General features: G+C 41.9%; 1 protein-coding gene and 1 pseudogene across 2 annotated transcripts in view; both read right to left on the minus strand.

Annotated features, from left to right (window-relative positions):
- On the minus strand, positions 1–653 carry LOC308506308 (large ribosomal subunit protein uL1-like; annotated as a pseudogene). Its single transcript has one exon. The product of its transcript is annotated as a large ribosomal subunit protein uL1-like (transcript).
- ALMS1 (ALMS1 centrosome and basal body associated protein) overlaps positions 73–14,540 on the minus strand; it is a gene marked incomplete at its 5' end in the record, with an annotated part of 157,221 nt that continues 142,753 nt past the window's right edge. The window contains 3 exons of the mRNA XM_081069627.1: positions 73–4,797; positions 4,930–8,526; positions 9,623–9,722. Of these exons, the coding sequence (XP_080925753.1) occupies positions 8,482–8,526; positions 9,623–9,722 (145 nt within the window). The 3' untranslated portion in view covers positions 73–4,797; positions 4,930–8,481. The remainder of the gene's footprint in view (positions 4,798–4,929; positions 8,527–9,622; positions 9,723–14,540) is intronic.

The following is a 14,540-nucleotide window of genomic DNA, read 5'->3' on the forward strand; positions in this document are numbered from 1 at the left end:
TTAGTACAGGCGCTGGGGCTTTCCCACGGTGCTCTTGATATATAAAGCCCGGAAGTTCTGCCAATTCTTTTTGAGCAATGACACCAGGAAATTGACAGCTAAGTGGATGTTGTACACAAGCTCATCATCTGTCATTTTCACGTGGCCAACGGCCACTGCCAGACAAAGCACCTTCTTCATCTGAAACTTGATGGTGGATTTCACTTCATCGACTTTGGCCACCATGTTCTCATTGTGGGTCAGCAAGGAAGGGAACTTGCCGGCCTTATTCAGGCCTGGGCCCAGGATTCGCGGGATCTGCTTAATCAGAGACTCTGAATCCAAAAAGGCATCATACTTCTTGGCCAGCTTCTTGACCAGTTTCTTATTCTTGTTGAGTTTCTTCAGCACTTCAATGCCCACGTCGGGGATATCCACAGCCTTGGCCTCGTCACAGTGCTGCTGGTCCCCCAGGACACAGACGGAGAACTTGGGGCGGGGAGTGGATTTAAGCCTGACGGTGCCCGAGAAGCGCTTGTCCTTCTGAGGGTCATAGTTCTTCAAGCTGATCTGCAGCTCCACCGTCTCCAAAACTTCCGGTGCTTGTGCTGGTTTCCGTGCAGGACTTCCTGCACCGCTTTGTACAGGGTGTCGCGGGAGACTTTGCTGCTCATGTCGCCTTGCGCCGCAAACACTGGAAAAGACCATGGTAACACCTTTTTTCCAGTTGCTCTGGCCTGAAACCTTTGAAACCATTCGATTCTTCTCTCTCTCTCCGAACTGCACATCCAAGACATCCGCAAGTCCCTCTGCCGTACCCACAACTTGTATCTAGAACTTGTCCATTTCTGACCACTTTCCTCCATTTCCACTCTAGTCCAAGTCTCCATAATTTCCTGCCTGGATTATTGAAAACGCCTCCTAACTCAGAGGTTCCCAAACATTCTAGATTCAGAGCCCTTGGTGTGTTATGTCTAAGCTAAAAAAAATGACAACGGTCACATTTATTAAGTAGTTAGGTGCCAACAGTGAATCAGTATTTATGCCTATAGCAGGCTGGACAATGGCCACCGAAAGAGATCAGGTCCAAATCCCTGAAACCTGTAAATATTACTATCTTATTCAGGAAAAGGATCTTTGCATAAGTGATTAAGGATCTTGAGATGGGGAGGGTATCCTGGATTATCAGGGGGAGCCATAAATGCAATCACATGTGTCCTTGTAAAATGGAGGCAGGAGATTTGACAGACAGAAGGTCATGTGAGACCATGGAGGCAAAGACTGACGTGGTGGCAGCCACCAGCCAAGCAACGCCAGCAGCCAGCAGAAGCTGGGAAAGGCAAGGAATGAAATCTCCCCCAAGGGCCTCTGGAGGGAGTGTAGCCCTGAGGACACCATTTGTCCCAGTGATACTGATGTCAGACTTCTTGCTTCCAGAGCTGTGAAGAAAGAAATTTCTGCTTTTTTTAAGCCATCACCTTGTGGTGATTTGTTAGAGTAGTGTCAGGAAAAATCCTCCAATAAAGCAATGCATTAGACAATAATACAATATTCTGACAACGAAGTAGACATTTGAAAGATAATACATGTGAATTACAAGAAAAGAGTATTTTCATTTCACTCTTAAATAACCGTAGTTACTTGCTAAGGGAATGTGTGTGACTACTGAGTGCTGTACAACGTCTCAAACCTTGGAATTAAAATGAACACTGCCAGCCCCATTTTCTGCTCCACGTTGATTTTCAAATATTACTTGCTTTTTATTACAGCTACTGTTAAAAACTCAGCTTCACAAAGATATGACAGTATTGAAAAGAACACAGCATGACCTAAGGTTGAACCTGTGGAATACCTACTAGGTGGAGGCTCCCTGGTATCTGGCCGATGCCAAGTACTGCTGTGAATCCTTCAAAAATGTAGAATATCCTGCTATACCCGGGGAATTTGCTGCGGTGTCCTTGGGACACTCGTGTACCACGTGAACCACAGTGCTAACTGGTTTACCTGCTCCCATTCTTGCCGCTGTAAAATTTGTCAGTACAGCCACCATAATGATCCTTTCAAAACGAGAGCCAGATCCTGTCCTTCTGCTCTCACCCTCTCAGGACTCCCTGTTTCTCTCAGGTCAAAGCGTGTTGTAGATGGCTTAGAAGACCCCATCTACAACAGGGGTCAGAAAATATTTTCTCTAGAGTCAGATAATATTACTATCTTATTCAGGAAAAGGGTCTTTGCGTAAGTGATGAAGGATTTTGAGATGGGGAAGGTATCAATATGTCTTTGTAGGCCAGGTTTTCTCTCTCTACTCCACTCTGCAGATGTAGCATGAAAGCAGCCAGAGGAAATACTATGTAAATGAATGGGCAGTAAAACTTCATTTACAAAGACAGGTCACACTAGGTTGCTGACCCCTACATTACTTGATCGTGTATGCTCTCTTTCTCACTCCACTCACTTCACGCTGAGCCCTTGCTGTTCCTTAAATACACTTGCTGTTCCCTGCCTGGAATGCTCTTCTTACCTCCAAGTCTTGACTCACATCTTTTCAATGAGGGTGTACCTGGCTGCACTATTTGAAATTGTAACTGCCTCCCTGAGCTTATCCCTTCCTTCAAAATGATTCCCTTCACCAAGAGCCACTTCTCCCACAGTACTTAGAATCTTCTAATATACTATATAAGTTACTCGTTTATCACAACAATTGTTTGTAATCCATCACTCCTTCACCCATCACTAGAATGTAAGATCCTTGGGGTGGCAGGTTGTTTTGGTCTGCTTTGTTCACTGATATGTGGTCAATGTCTTGAACAGTGTTTAGCATATAGTAGGTACTCAATAAATATTAGTTGATTGACTGAATGAATGTTTTTCAAAGATTAGAAATATACTGGCATGCAATTCTACCTCACATTCAAAGTTATAGTGCCTGCTCACATGCCAGTGTTTTTGCAAAGAAAATACATCAACCAAATATAAAATGACAATTTCCCTCGACCCAAAGTGTCCAATTCGAATAGCCCTAAAGTTCTTTGTCTCATTTAACTCTTATTGATAATTGCCAATTTTGAAAATGGCATTCTTACTTAAAACAAAAGGCTTTGAGTTATTAGGACATAGATTATGTAACTTGCAGCTAACTAGTAGGTAACAAAGGAAGAAAATACGTCTACAATAAAATTGACCCCCTATGTACACATTTAAGCATTAATTGTAATACACACACATTGAAAACCTTTCCAACCATGCATTAGAACTCATTTTCCCAACTAGACTTTTTTCTTGGTGACAGGACATACCAGTCTTCGAATGAACTACGGGTGAAGCGCCAAACCTCAGAGTAAAGCCTCTTCAGGTCATTCCAAATCCAAAAAAGGAACATAATTTGCATGCATTTGTAATACAAGTGTAAAAGAACCCAGTACACTTGCTGCATTTCTCTTTTTTGTGAATAGTTCATCCCATATATTTTTCTTCCCAAGTACTTACTTTTCAAATTGTATGTGTCATTTTATAGTCCCAATGGGTTCACAGCAAAAAGTTCAACAATGTGAATAATTTGTCTTTAGTACACATTCTATTTCTGCTTTCAGAATGTTCAAAGTAGGCTGTTTTAGTGTCTCGATGCTTGGAACTCACCTAGCATTCTCTTGAGAAACTTAATCGTCTTTAATAGATTTTTTTTTTTCCTTCTAGTGGCTCTAAGCCCTCTCCAAGAGGGCCTTAAAAAATAGGAATTGAGTTTTTCTTTCTCATTATTGTAGACCCATTGGTTAACATAGATCCAGGAACATGATAGATGCTCAATTAACAAAGGCCTTTAGCCTTGGAGGCTTTCTGTTCCTAGTTCTAACTGCTTTGTAGAGAAGACTTGGTCCCAAGAGCATAAAGGCCACTGGTTTTCATCGTTCATCTCAGTTATCACCATAATTGGCTACCCATCTCTGTAATTCATTTTGGGGACAGTGAAACAACATTTAGTTCAGCAACATTTGAACATCCAACAACCTTTATTGTCACCTGAGGTTAGAAGCTATCCTAGGCACTGGGAATAGAGCTGTGAGCAAGTCAGAAAAATCTCCTGTCTTCCTGTAGATTATATTCTAGAGGGGAATAAAAGACAATTAACAATCCAGACCATAGTGTAAGGAAAGGAATCCTCCCAAACAGGCTTACAAAGGACACTTAGAGCTGATGTTGGGTCCTGATGTTTGTGGCAACATTGTTTACAACAGCTAGACATTATGTTTAACTATTTATGTTTGTTCAAACTGCTTATTCTAAGATTAGAAAATATTTGATACATAAAAATAATCTTACATAAATTATAACGCATAACATGAATACCCATGAACCCAACTAAAGAACTAGAAAGGTGACACAATTTTTTATAAGAAACTATGTCTCTTCCCCAACCCCATCATACTCAAGAGGTTTTCACTATTGAATTTTCCTTATAAAAAAAAAAATCCATCTTTCTATCCATCTATCTTTCATCTTAAAGCAACATGTCCAAATAGTCATGGGGATATAAAGTACGACATAGAGAATATAGTCAATAATACTGTAATAACTGTATAATGCCAGGGAGGTACTAGACTAACTAGGGTTGGGGGAGAGATCACTTTGTAAACTACATAAATGTTTAAGCACTATGTTGAACACCTGAAACTAATATCAAATATTAAATGTCAACTGTAATTGAACATGTGAAAAAACCCACGTGTCCCTAAACAATGTCAATCTGGCTTGTTTTTGAATTTTGTAATGATGATGATGTCATACGATTGTTTTCTGCAGTTTATCTTTTCTGACTCAACACTTTTTTTTTTTTTTTTTTTTTTTTTTTTTTGTTGAGAGCCCACTGGCCCATGTGGGAATCGAACCCGCAGCCCTCGGAGTTAGGAGCACGGAGCTCTAACCGCCTGCTCCACCGGGCCGGCCCCTCAACACTATTTCTAAGACTCATCATGGCTGATGTGTGTGTCTGTTGTTCATTGATTTTTTTATCTGTCTAAAATTCTACTGTGTGACCACTTCTTATTTATCCATTCTCTTGTCAAAGGACATTGGACTTGTTTACAGTTCTCCGCTATTATGAAGAATGTTGGGAGCCTTTCTGGGGCCGACACCTGGTGTGCCTTTGCAGACTTAAAATTAATTGCAGGTTGCAGAGTGAATGCAAACCTCCTCAAGAGGCACGTGAATTTCATTTGATCCACATCAGTGTCAACACTTCAGTGTCAGACTTAAAAATTTTTGCCAACCCAGTCAGTGTAAAGAGGTATTTTTATTCTAATGTGCACTTCCCTAATGATAAAGTTGAGTAAATTTTCATATTTTTACAGGCCAGTTGTGTTTGTTGTCCTGTGCAACTGCCTGCTTATGTTTTGTTTAGCTTATCTTCCTATAGATTGCCTTTAAAAAAAATTGACTCATAGAGGAGTTCTTTATATATTTTGGCTACAACCCTTTGTTGGTTATATATGCTGCAATTATCTTCTCCCATTTGTGCCTTGCAGTTTCACTGACTTCATGTGTTCTTCGATGAACAAAATTTTTACATTTTATCAATTGAATTTATTAGTATTTTTCTTTATGGTTTAAAGTTTTTTGTGTGCCTTGACATTTTTAAGTTCTTAGAGACACTCTCCTATATTTACTTTTAGTGTTTTAATGTTTTGCCTTTCACATTCAAGTCTTTAAGTTTTCAGTGTTGTTTTTTTTCAATCTCTGTCTGAGTTACATATGTACCTGCCTATTTTAAAGAGAGTGCTATGGATTTGTGATGTGCAAGAGCAGCCCGACACTTCCCCCTGCGCACATACTTCCACTTCTTAATCGAGCTTGTGTGGCTCCTTCCTGACTGATCGGTCTTGGCCTGTTGCCTCACCCCCAGGGGGCTGAGGCCATGTCTCCACCGTGCACATGCACCCTTCCTGTTCCACGGCTTCCCAAAGAGGATATGTCCCTGTTTGGGGTCCGTCAATATTCTGTGCTTAAGCTAAGCCTCACAGTAAAACTACGATTATTTTTCCTCTCATGCAGGTTTTTGTTTTGTATTTTTTCCCTTGGAACAAGAATTATCTTTTATTGGTTGTTATTTAGTTCTCTATGTATTTACCACTTATTCAACCGCTAACTCCATCCAGATGTTTCCTTATGTCTTCATGACATTCAGGGGCCTCCCGTAACCTACCCGTTAGAACTCCCTAAAGTCTTTCCCAGAGCCTCTGGTCTCAAATCTGGACTGATCACCTTCTGCGCGCCCTTCAACAAATCCTTAATGAGTCACAGTGTTCTGGGCCCTGGCAAAACAAAGGGAACAAGGCAGTTATGATTCCTGCCTTCATGGCGCTTACTATCTAACCAGAGATTCAGGAAATAATGGGTTTTCTTTCCTAGTATTTACTGGGGTCTGGGGTTGACACCTGCCTGTCCTAAGATGGCACTAGGGGTTTGTCTCCTGAGTATGAAGGCTGCTCCCTGGTTTCCTCCCTGGCCAAAGCTCCCAGCCTCTAAGTCAGGGACTGACAGTGGGTCCCTACAAGCACTTTCCCTCTTCTCCATGAGCCCCTATGTCATGAAGTTAGAGTAGGAGTATTTTTAGTCCAGCGCCATCTGCCCCATGGTTAGTTGGGGCTCTGGACTTGGACTCTGATGGTGCACTGCCTCACGGGGGAGCAATGTAAGGCTGAGCGGATGCTGCGATGAGAATGGGTCAGGGACCCTAGGCACATGTGACTCTGGCCACGCCTCCGGGAACATGCTGGGCCCCAAACCCCAGGCAGAAGTCTAGAAAGCGGGGCTGGCCTCGGAAGGGGCTCTATTTCCTCTAAGTCCAGAGAACAGCCTCAGATTTCACCTGTGCAACAAGACCTTCCAGAGTAAAGGTACCAGCAGCAGAGGAAAGAGCAAGGAGGACGAGGAAAAGAAAAAACAAAGGGAGAACTTACCCTAGTGTCTAAGGAGGAGTTGGTTTGCACATCTGGGTTTTTTCTGGCCAACTATGGAGACACGTAGGAGAGGAGCAGATAGGACTAGGGCTGTAGACCAAGAAAATGAAGAACCCATATCTCTGTGCCTTGTGACTGTAACCCCCTTAAATGCAGCCCAGTCAGATTTGGAAAATGACCCAGCCTTGGGGGAGGGGCTGGAGTTTCCTTAGATCAGGATCTTTACCTTGGACACTTGTGGGGATGGATTCTAAACAACTCTCACTTTCTGTTTGTATTCTGAGTAATAACTTCCCACAACCTTCACAACCTTCTGGTCAAGTTAAACTTCATCTTCAATTTTCCTTCCCTGCCCACATTGTTTGGTAGAGCTGAGAAAGAATATGGTTTGGTAAAGTGTGTGTTTTGGTTTGCTCCAGTGAAATCCTGTGGTTGTTGTTTTTTTTTCAAGTCACAGCCCTTGAGAGCTGAAAGGGGGCTTACACATATTAACCCTCTCATTGTACAGGTCAACTGGCCCGCAGTGGTTAATTACCTTGTCCCGTACGACAGGGAAGAACTAGGAGTTCTCACGCACGCACGCACGCACCGTCGGATCTTTTCTCTGAGCCTTCGTCACCGTCTCCTTCTGAGTTAGGGAGTCTGGGTGGCATCATTTGAAAGCTCTGAGTTGTGCTTGGTGGCAGGGCCTGCTCTTTGATATTTCCTCTGGGGAGGCATCTGGCCCCTATGCCCCGCTGGGGCTTCGCTGAACTTAGAATAAGCCTGCTTAGCACCCTCCCCTGCTCGACTTTGGGCCTCAGTTGTAATTCCAGGTGCTTTCTGTACATTATCACATATATTAACTCCTGCTTTTCAGAAGTGGTTTTCCAGGTTATGAACACTGGTTCCATGGGTCCTGAAAACAAGAGGGAAGGTGGAGGAAAATTCACCAACGGCCTTTTGTCCCGGCATACAAAGCAGATGGGATGAGGCTAAGGGGGGAGGTTCAGGACCCACGGTGTTGGGAGGCTCTGGGCATGCCTAGCAGATACCCTAATCAGACATCCTCCCCATAAAGCCTACGGTAGCGCTCTTGCCACTTTGAGCTGTGTTTCTAGAGAAAGGCTGCATTTCATTCTCACAGCCCATTTCCCTTGATTGATGCTTTTTAATGGAGGCTCCCGGGGTGGGGGGAACAATTGCTCCCTGCACATCTCCAGATGCGAAGAAATGATCCTTTGTTGCTTGGTTTACGATGAGTCAATAAGAAGTCATTTATTTTCTAAAAGTATAAAAACACATACAAAAAGGGTCTAATTCTTGGCTAGAATTAAGAGATAATATAGTTGTAACAAACATCCCTGTGGGCAAAGCCATTGAAAAAAGTATTGCTCCTAAACCACGAATTCTCTTAATCACCCCTCTGTTCCAGACTCTTTAGAAGGTTACCACTTCTAAATTACACATGGACAAAGAGTTTTATTAAACCATACTCATGAAAGTAAGAATTGTGCTTCTTCAGGTTGATAAAATAAAATTTGAAGGCTTTGAGGAAAATAATCTTATGTCAGTCCCAGGGAACTTTTCTTCCCAAGAGTTGATTGGTCACTTTCTGTGGAAGAAAAGAAAGGCAGGAAAGAAGTCAGGAACTGTTGCTATGAGAGGCAGACAGGCACTCTTTACCCCAGACATATTGCTGAGGAGACCAGTGTGGCTCTCCCGAAATCTTGTTTATCTTGCCCAGCTACAGAAACTGTGGTAATTATGCAAAAAATGCTTCCTGAAGTGTATAACGGAAGACGATATATACTCAATATCGATTATTTCTATACAGACACAGATCAATCTATAATTCTGGTAGACTAATCCATCCGTCAGTTCACAAACACACCAGCACAAGGAGAGGCCTGATGTTTACACACCACACAGGCCATGCAGTGCCTGGGCTTCTCCACTTGAGGGAGCCCAGCCCGAGCTCTGGGGTGCACTCCAGAAACAGATTCCAATCCCACATCAGTCTCGTCGGAACTCGCCTTTTGATTTCTGACTTTCAGAGTCTTCTGGATGGGAAGTGATGGGGTTGGGAAGGAAACGAGGGCAGTGAAGGATATGAACCTTCAGGCACAGTGGCCTGTCTGGTTTCTCAAGGAACTGACTGCTAGCAAGTCCCCTGGCCTGTGAGGTTCTGGGCCCCGCACCCCAATCTCCCTGGGGCTGTGGGCAGGAAAGGGTAGTGGCAGCTCTGACTTCGTAAGCCGCCAACTCTTAAGCTATCCCCAGATGTTTTCCAGTTTATTTCAAAAGTTCTAGAGGCACCTGATTTACCCACAGGGGCAGAAAGCTACAATCTGGGACTCTGGAATGCAAACCCAAGGATTCTCATAGTTTTGAATGTTACCTCCATGACATATGTCTAAACTGATGCCTAAGGATGAAATTTGGCTTCATTCCAAATGCATGCCTGGAAGGTGCCTGTTTTATATTTGCCTTTTTATTTTTAGATCTGAAATCTATTTTTAAACTTATTTTTAGATTTGAAAACTGCTAGTCACAGGTGCGTTTATTGTCTAAATTTCAGCAGTGGTACAATGCATCCGGAGCTTAAGTTCACTCCCCAAATGTCATTAATCCAAACAGGTCAGATGTGCTTCTCTCAGTTTCTCTTTCCCCTGATAAACTTAATCAATCCCGCTCTAAGGCTGACTGACCTTTTTATAGAGCTGGGCTCGCAGCCGGTACGACTTATATTCCAATCTCCTCTTCTCTTCTTCTCTCTTTTTCTGTATTTCTGGAAGCTGCTCATAAATCCTTAGAAAAGGCAGCAGTGGAAAGACAGAAAGCAATGGGATTACCAAACTCCAGAGACACACGAGCTCTTCTCACCACATCTCCCTAAGCTCTGCTGCTCTTAAGGCCTTCAGGCCTTCACGGGCAGGCTCTGGGCCCCTGTTGTGCGCCCATCTGCCTGTTAGACACTGGCCCAGGGAGCTTATGATCAGGAAGGAAGACAGATAAATAAAAACACAATAAAACCCTGCTAATAGTGGTTACTGCTGGGAAAGGAGTGGGAGAAAAGGGTGGAGATAAATGGCTTTTCACTCTATATGCAAAAAGGTGTACTTTCAATAGGAGATAATGAACGTGTATTACTATTCTATTTTTAAACATAAGGGAAATAACGGGAAAGAAAAGTACTATAAGGGTCATATCTCCAAAATGCTACACAGAGTTACAGGAAAAGAAACTTATTCTGACTGAAGTTGGTCAGGGAAGACCAGAGAAGAGATTAAGCTTGAGATGGATCTTGAAAAATAGGAGCAGAAAAAAATAGGAGGTGAAAGGGAGTCAAAGCTTCCCAAGAGGAGTGGAGCAGGTGGGAAGCAGATGGGGTGAAGGTGAGGTGGGCTGTGGAGGGCCGTTAGCTATGTGAAAACCTTGGGCTCTGTCCTATCTGAGATGGTGCCACTGATTCTAAGTAGGGAGGAACATGATCAAACATGCATTTGATAAATATACCCTAAATGGAAATAATCTAAATTTCCAACAAAAACCACTTAAACAGATTCTGGAATTATTACAAAACATTAAAAAAGATGTTTCAAAGAATTTTTAATGATATGGGGACATGTTCACAATATAATGTTGAGCAAAAAAAACAGGCTACAAACCTGTATATACCAGGAGTGCCAAAAAAATGTATGCAAGTGGACACTTTGGTCAACATTGCTCAAGCAGTACCGTATTTCCCCGAAAATAAGACCTAACCGGAAAATAAGCCCTAGCATGATTTTTCAGGATGCTCGTTAATATAAGCCCTACCCCCCAAATAAGCCCCAGTTAAGATTGTCAGCCAGATGGATGCATTTAGCACGTCCACTGCAACACATGACAGACATACTGAATTATAAAATAATATTAATATATAAATAAATAATATTTATTAAATATTTATGTAATATTTATTAAAATAAATGATAATATAAATTATAATTAAGTATTTGTAAATACTCAAGTGGGAGACTTTGGATGAGAGGTAAACGCCTATGTAAACAGATGAACTCGAGACCAATTGGAGTACAGACACAACACATGAGTAACATGCGCACTTGATAATGAACGGACGTGGTTGTGTCTAATATGAATCTTCATAATTCAATATGTCGTGTGCTGCAAGCGACGTATTTAATGCACTCATGTGAAATAAAGAAACGTTTTCTGAATTTTGGTTGCCTGCAATTTTTCGTCGCTTTTGTGTTGACCACCATTCTTAACTGTCATCATTTTTGTTGCCACTACTGTCTCATTAGTCTTCAATTAACCCTTGATTTAATGGTAGATTTAAAGGGAATAATATTTTGACTCCCAGATGAGTGGAAAAAGAGCTATTCCGTGAGTACAAGAAAGGAATCGTGGAGGACTCCCCGGGCAAGAATCTTATGGCTTTCTGCAAAGAGAAGTGGGATCTCTGAATGGTCTGAAAATGACAAGCAGAGTATGATAACCTCAGTCAACAGGTGGACAAGGGAAATGCTAAGAAGCACAAGTGTGGGTCAGGTCAGCAACCATTATTTCCTGAGCTGGAAGACATCATCTGTGAATGGATTGCTGACAGGAGAGCAAAGGTTTTGGTTTTGCGCAGGGCTGACAGTCAAGCATTTGCCCTTGCAATGGCACCACAGTTAGAAATAACCCCAGAAGAATTCAAAGCATCACAACAATGGCTGGATGGCTTCCTTCTGAGATATGAGATGTCTCTAGAAGATCAACAGCACTGTTCATGCTGGAAGACACTGAAGTTATTAAACATGCACTTGCATTCAAGTCCTTTGTTGATGGCATCGACTTTTCTAACTACCTACTCTCCAACATGATTGCTATGGATGAAATTGCAGTGTTTATGAACCAAGGATCTCAAACGACAATTGAGCAGAGGGGTGCCTCGTCAATCTACATTTCCTCTACTGGTTACAAAAGTGCACGTTACCTGTACTTTGGCAGTTCGTCTGGATGGAAAGAAAGCCTCACCTCTAATCATCACTAAGGACAAGAAAGATAAGGTTGAACGTGTTTCAGGCATTTATGTTCTTGAAACCAAAAAAGTCTGGTGCACATAAGCAGTTATAGGGAAATGGGTCGATTTAATGCTGCCACTTGTTTTGCGAGGTGGTCAAAGAGGTCTGCTAGTCTGGGATTCCGCCAGCACTCACAGTGCTAAACACATGAAGAAGTGCCTTGCAGAGAGAAGAATATATCAAATAATGATTCCCGCAGGAATGACTGCCTATCTCCAGACTCCTGATATTGCAATAAATAAGCCATTCAAGGACGATTTGTGCATGGAAATCAATGACTACATCAAAAATAGAATGGAGAGAAATCAGCGTGGAAACTTTGTGAAGCCTAGCCTGCAAGAAGTCGTGACGTGGGTGAAAAATTCATGGGATAAAATCACTGACAGCTGTGTTGCCAATGCACTACGAGCAGGCTACATGGACAGGAAGTGCTCATTTAAGGAGAGCTCTATTGCTGGGCATGAGAGATTGGGACCAATGGTTCTACAGGAAATGAATTTGCAAGAAATTCAAGCCAGAATTCGGGGTTTGGAGTTATGACGATGTTCCAGAAGAAGATGACATGACTGTAGTTGAATACATGTAGATTGTTGTACATGAAAAAAAAAGACATCCTCTGAAAATAAGCCCTAATTCGGCTTTTGGAGCAAAAATTAATATAAGACCCGGTCTTATTTTCGGAGAAATACCGTAGTTCGCCGTAATCAGAAGTGTCTGGACGCTGATGGTAACCACTTTGAGCATCTCTTGTAACAGCAGTAATAAAATGTGGCTTGTGTTCATCTTCTGTTATCGGTATATATTGAGTATTACAATTTTAATACAGTTTTCCTTTCTTAAAATGTATATACATTTTTTTGGCACCCTCCGTATATAGTTTGATCAATTTTGGGGGAAAAAAGTGTGTGTTAATACGGGTCTCTGTAAAACCTCCACTCTTGCCAGAAACAGGAATAGTATTACTTTACTTATGTTTAGATGGAAGGATTACAAGTGATATTTATTTTATTTCTACTTTTCTCTACATTTTCCAAAGTTTTCTATAATCTGAAAAAAAATCATTGGAAATGATGCAGAGGCCCTGTGGATTAGATTAGAGAAGGCAGAGTGAGCAGAACGGGGAGAATAGCAGTCCTGTGTGAGTGGAGGCCAGCCCACTTTAAGGCACTGTGGAATGGGTTCCAGAGCAATCAAGAAGCCGACTCTCTAGCCTATGTTGGCTGGCTGCATGTGCAGTGATGGGTAACACGGCTGCAGGTGACCGCTCCCCAGCTTCCTAGCTGGGTGAGTGGGTGTCCCAAGCAAGCGCGGGAGTGGAGAATGGGGAGTTCCATTTTGGCATAGTGAAGATGACCACTAACTGTAAACACAAAAGTGGAGATCAGGAAAGAGACCAAAGAGGAACAAATACACATTTTTAGAAGTCACTGTGAACACTACAATAAGCTATCACCTCACATCTGTTAGAATGGCGATTATAAAAAAATAAATGATAGATACTGCTGGTGAGGATGTGGAGAAAAGGGAAGCTTGTGCACTATTGTTGATAATGTAAACTGGTGCCACTATGAAAAACAGTATGGAGGTTCCTCAAAAAACTAAACATAGGACTACCATATGATCCAGCAAGCCTACACCCAGGTATGTAGCTGAAGGAGATGAAATCACTGTCTTAAAGACATATCTGCACCTCCATGTTCATTGCTGCATTATTCACAATAGTGAAGACATTGAAACAATGTAAGTGTCCATCGATGGATGAATGACACACAATGAAATACTGAATTATTCGGCCACAAAAAAGAAGGAAATCCTGCCATTTGCAAAAAACCTAGATGGACCTTGAGGGCAATATGCTAAGTGAAATAAGACAGAGAAATAAGTCAGACAGTGATGTCACACTATTTTTAGAACTAGAATCTAAAAACTTCAAACTCATAGAAACAGAATAGAATGATGCTTGTCAGGGGCTGAGGGATGGGAGAAAGAGGAGATGTTGGTCAAAGAGTACCAACATTTATAGTAGGAATAAGTTCTAGGAAGCCAATGGACAGCGTGGTGACTCTAGTTAACAATACTGTATTGTGTACTTGGAAAGTTGCTATGAGGGTAGAGCTTCAATGTTCTCACCATAATGACAAGAACGGCAAACGGTAATTACATGAGGTGAACGATTTTTTAATTGACCATACTGTGGTAAACATTTTGCAATATATACTACGTGTATCAAATCATCACATTTTATACCTTCAACTTACACAATGTTATATGTCAATTATATCTCAGTAAAGCTGAAAAGAAAAGTCACTATTAGAGAAGGGATAACAAAAGAAGAGTTAAAGAAGAGTTATCACGAGAACTTGTGGTGTGAAGGGAAAATCTGCATGGACCAGGAAAGATTGTATTCCAGGAATGCTGGGAGCCAGAAGAATCAGAGTAACCAGAAAATGTTTTGGAAATGGCTCCTTGAAAGCAATTATTAAATATTATTGAAACTGTCTATCTGCTCATGGTCTGGAGTCAGTTACCGTTCATCTCTGGCACCTAGTCCAGT

The sequence above is a fragment of the Rhinolophus hipposideros genome (genome assembly GCF_964194185.1).
Source record: "Rhinolophus hipposideros genome assembly, chromosome: 12".
In the NCBI taxonomy this organism is placed as follows: Eukaryota; Metazoa; Chordata; class Mammalia; order Chiroptera; family Rhinolophidae; genus Rhinolophus; species Rhinolophus hipposideros.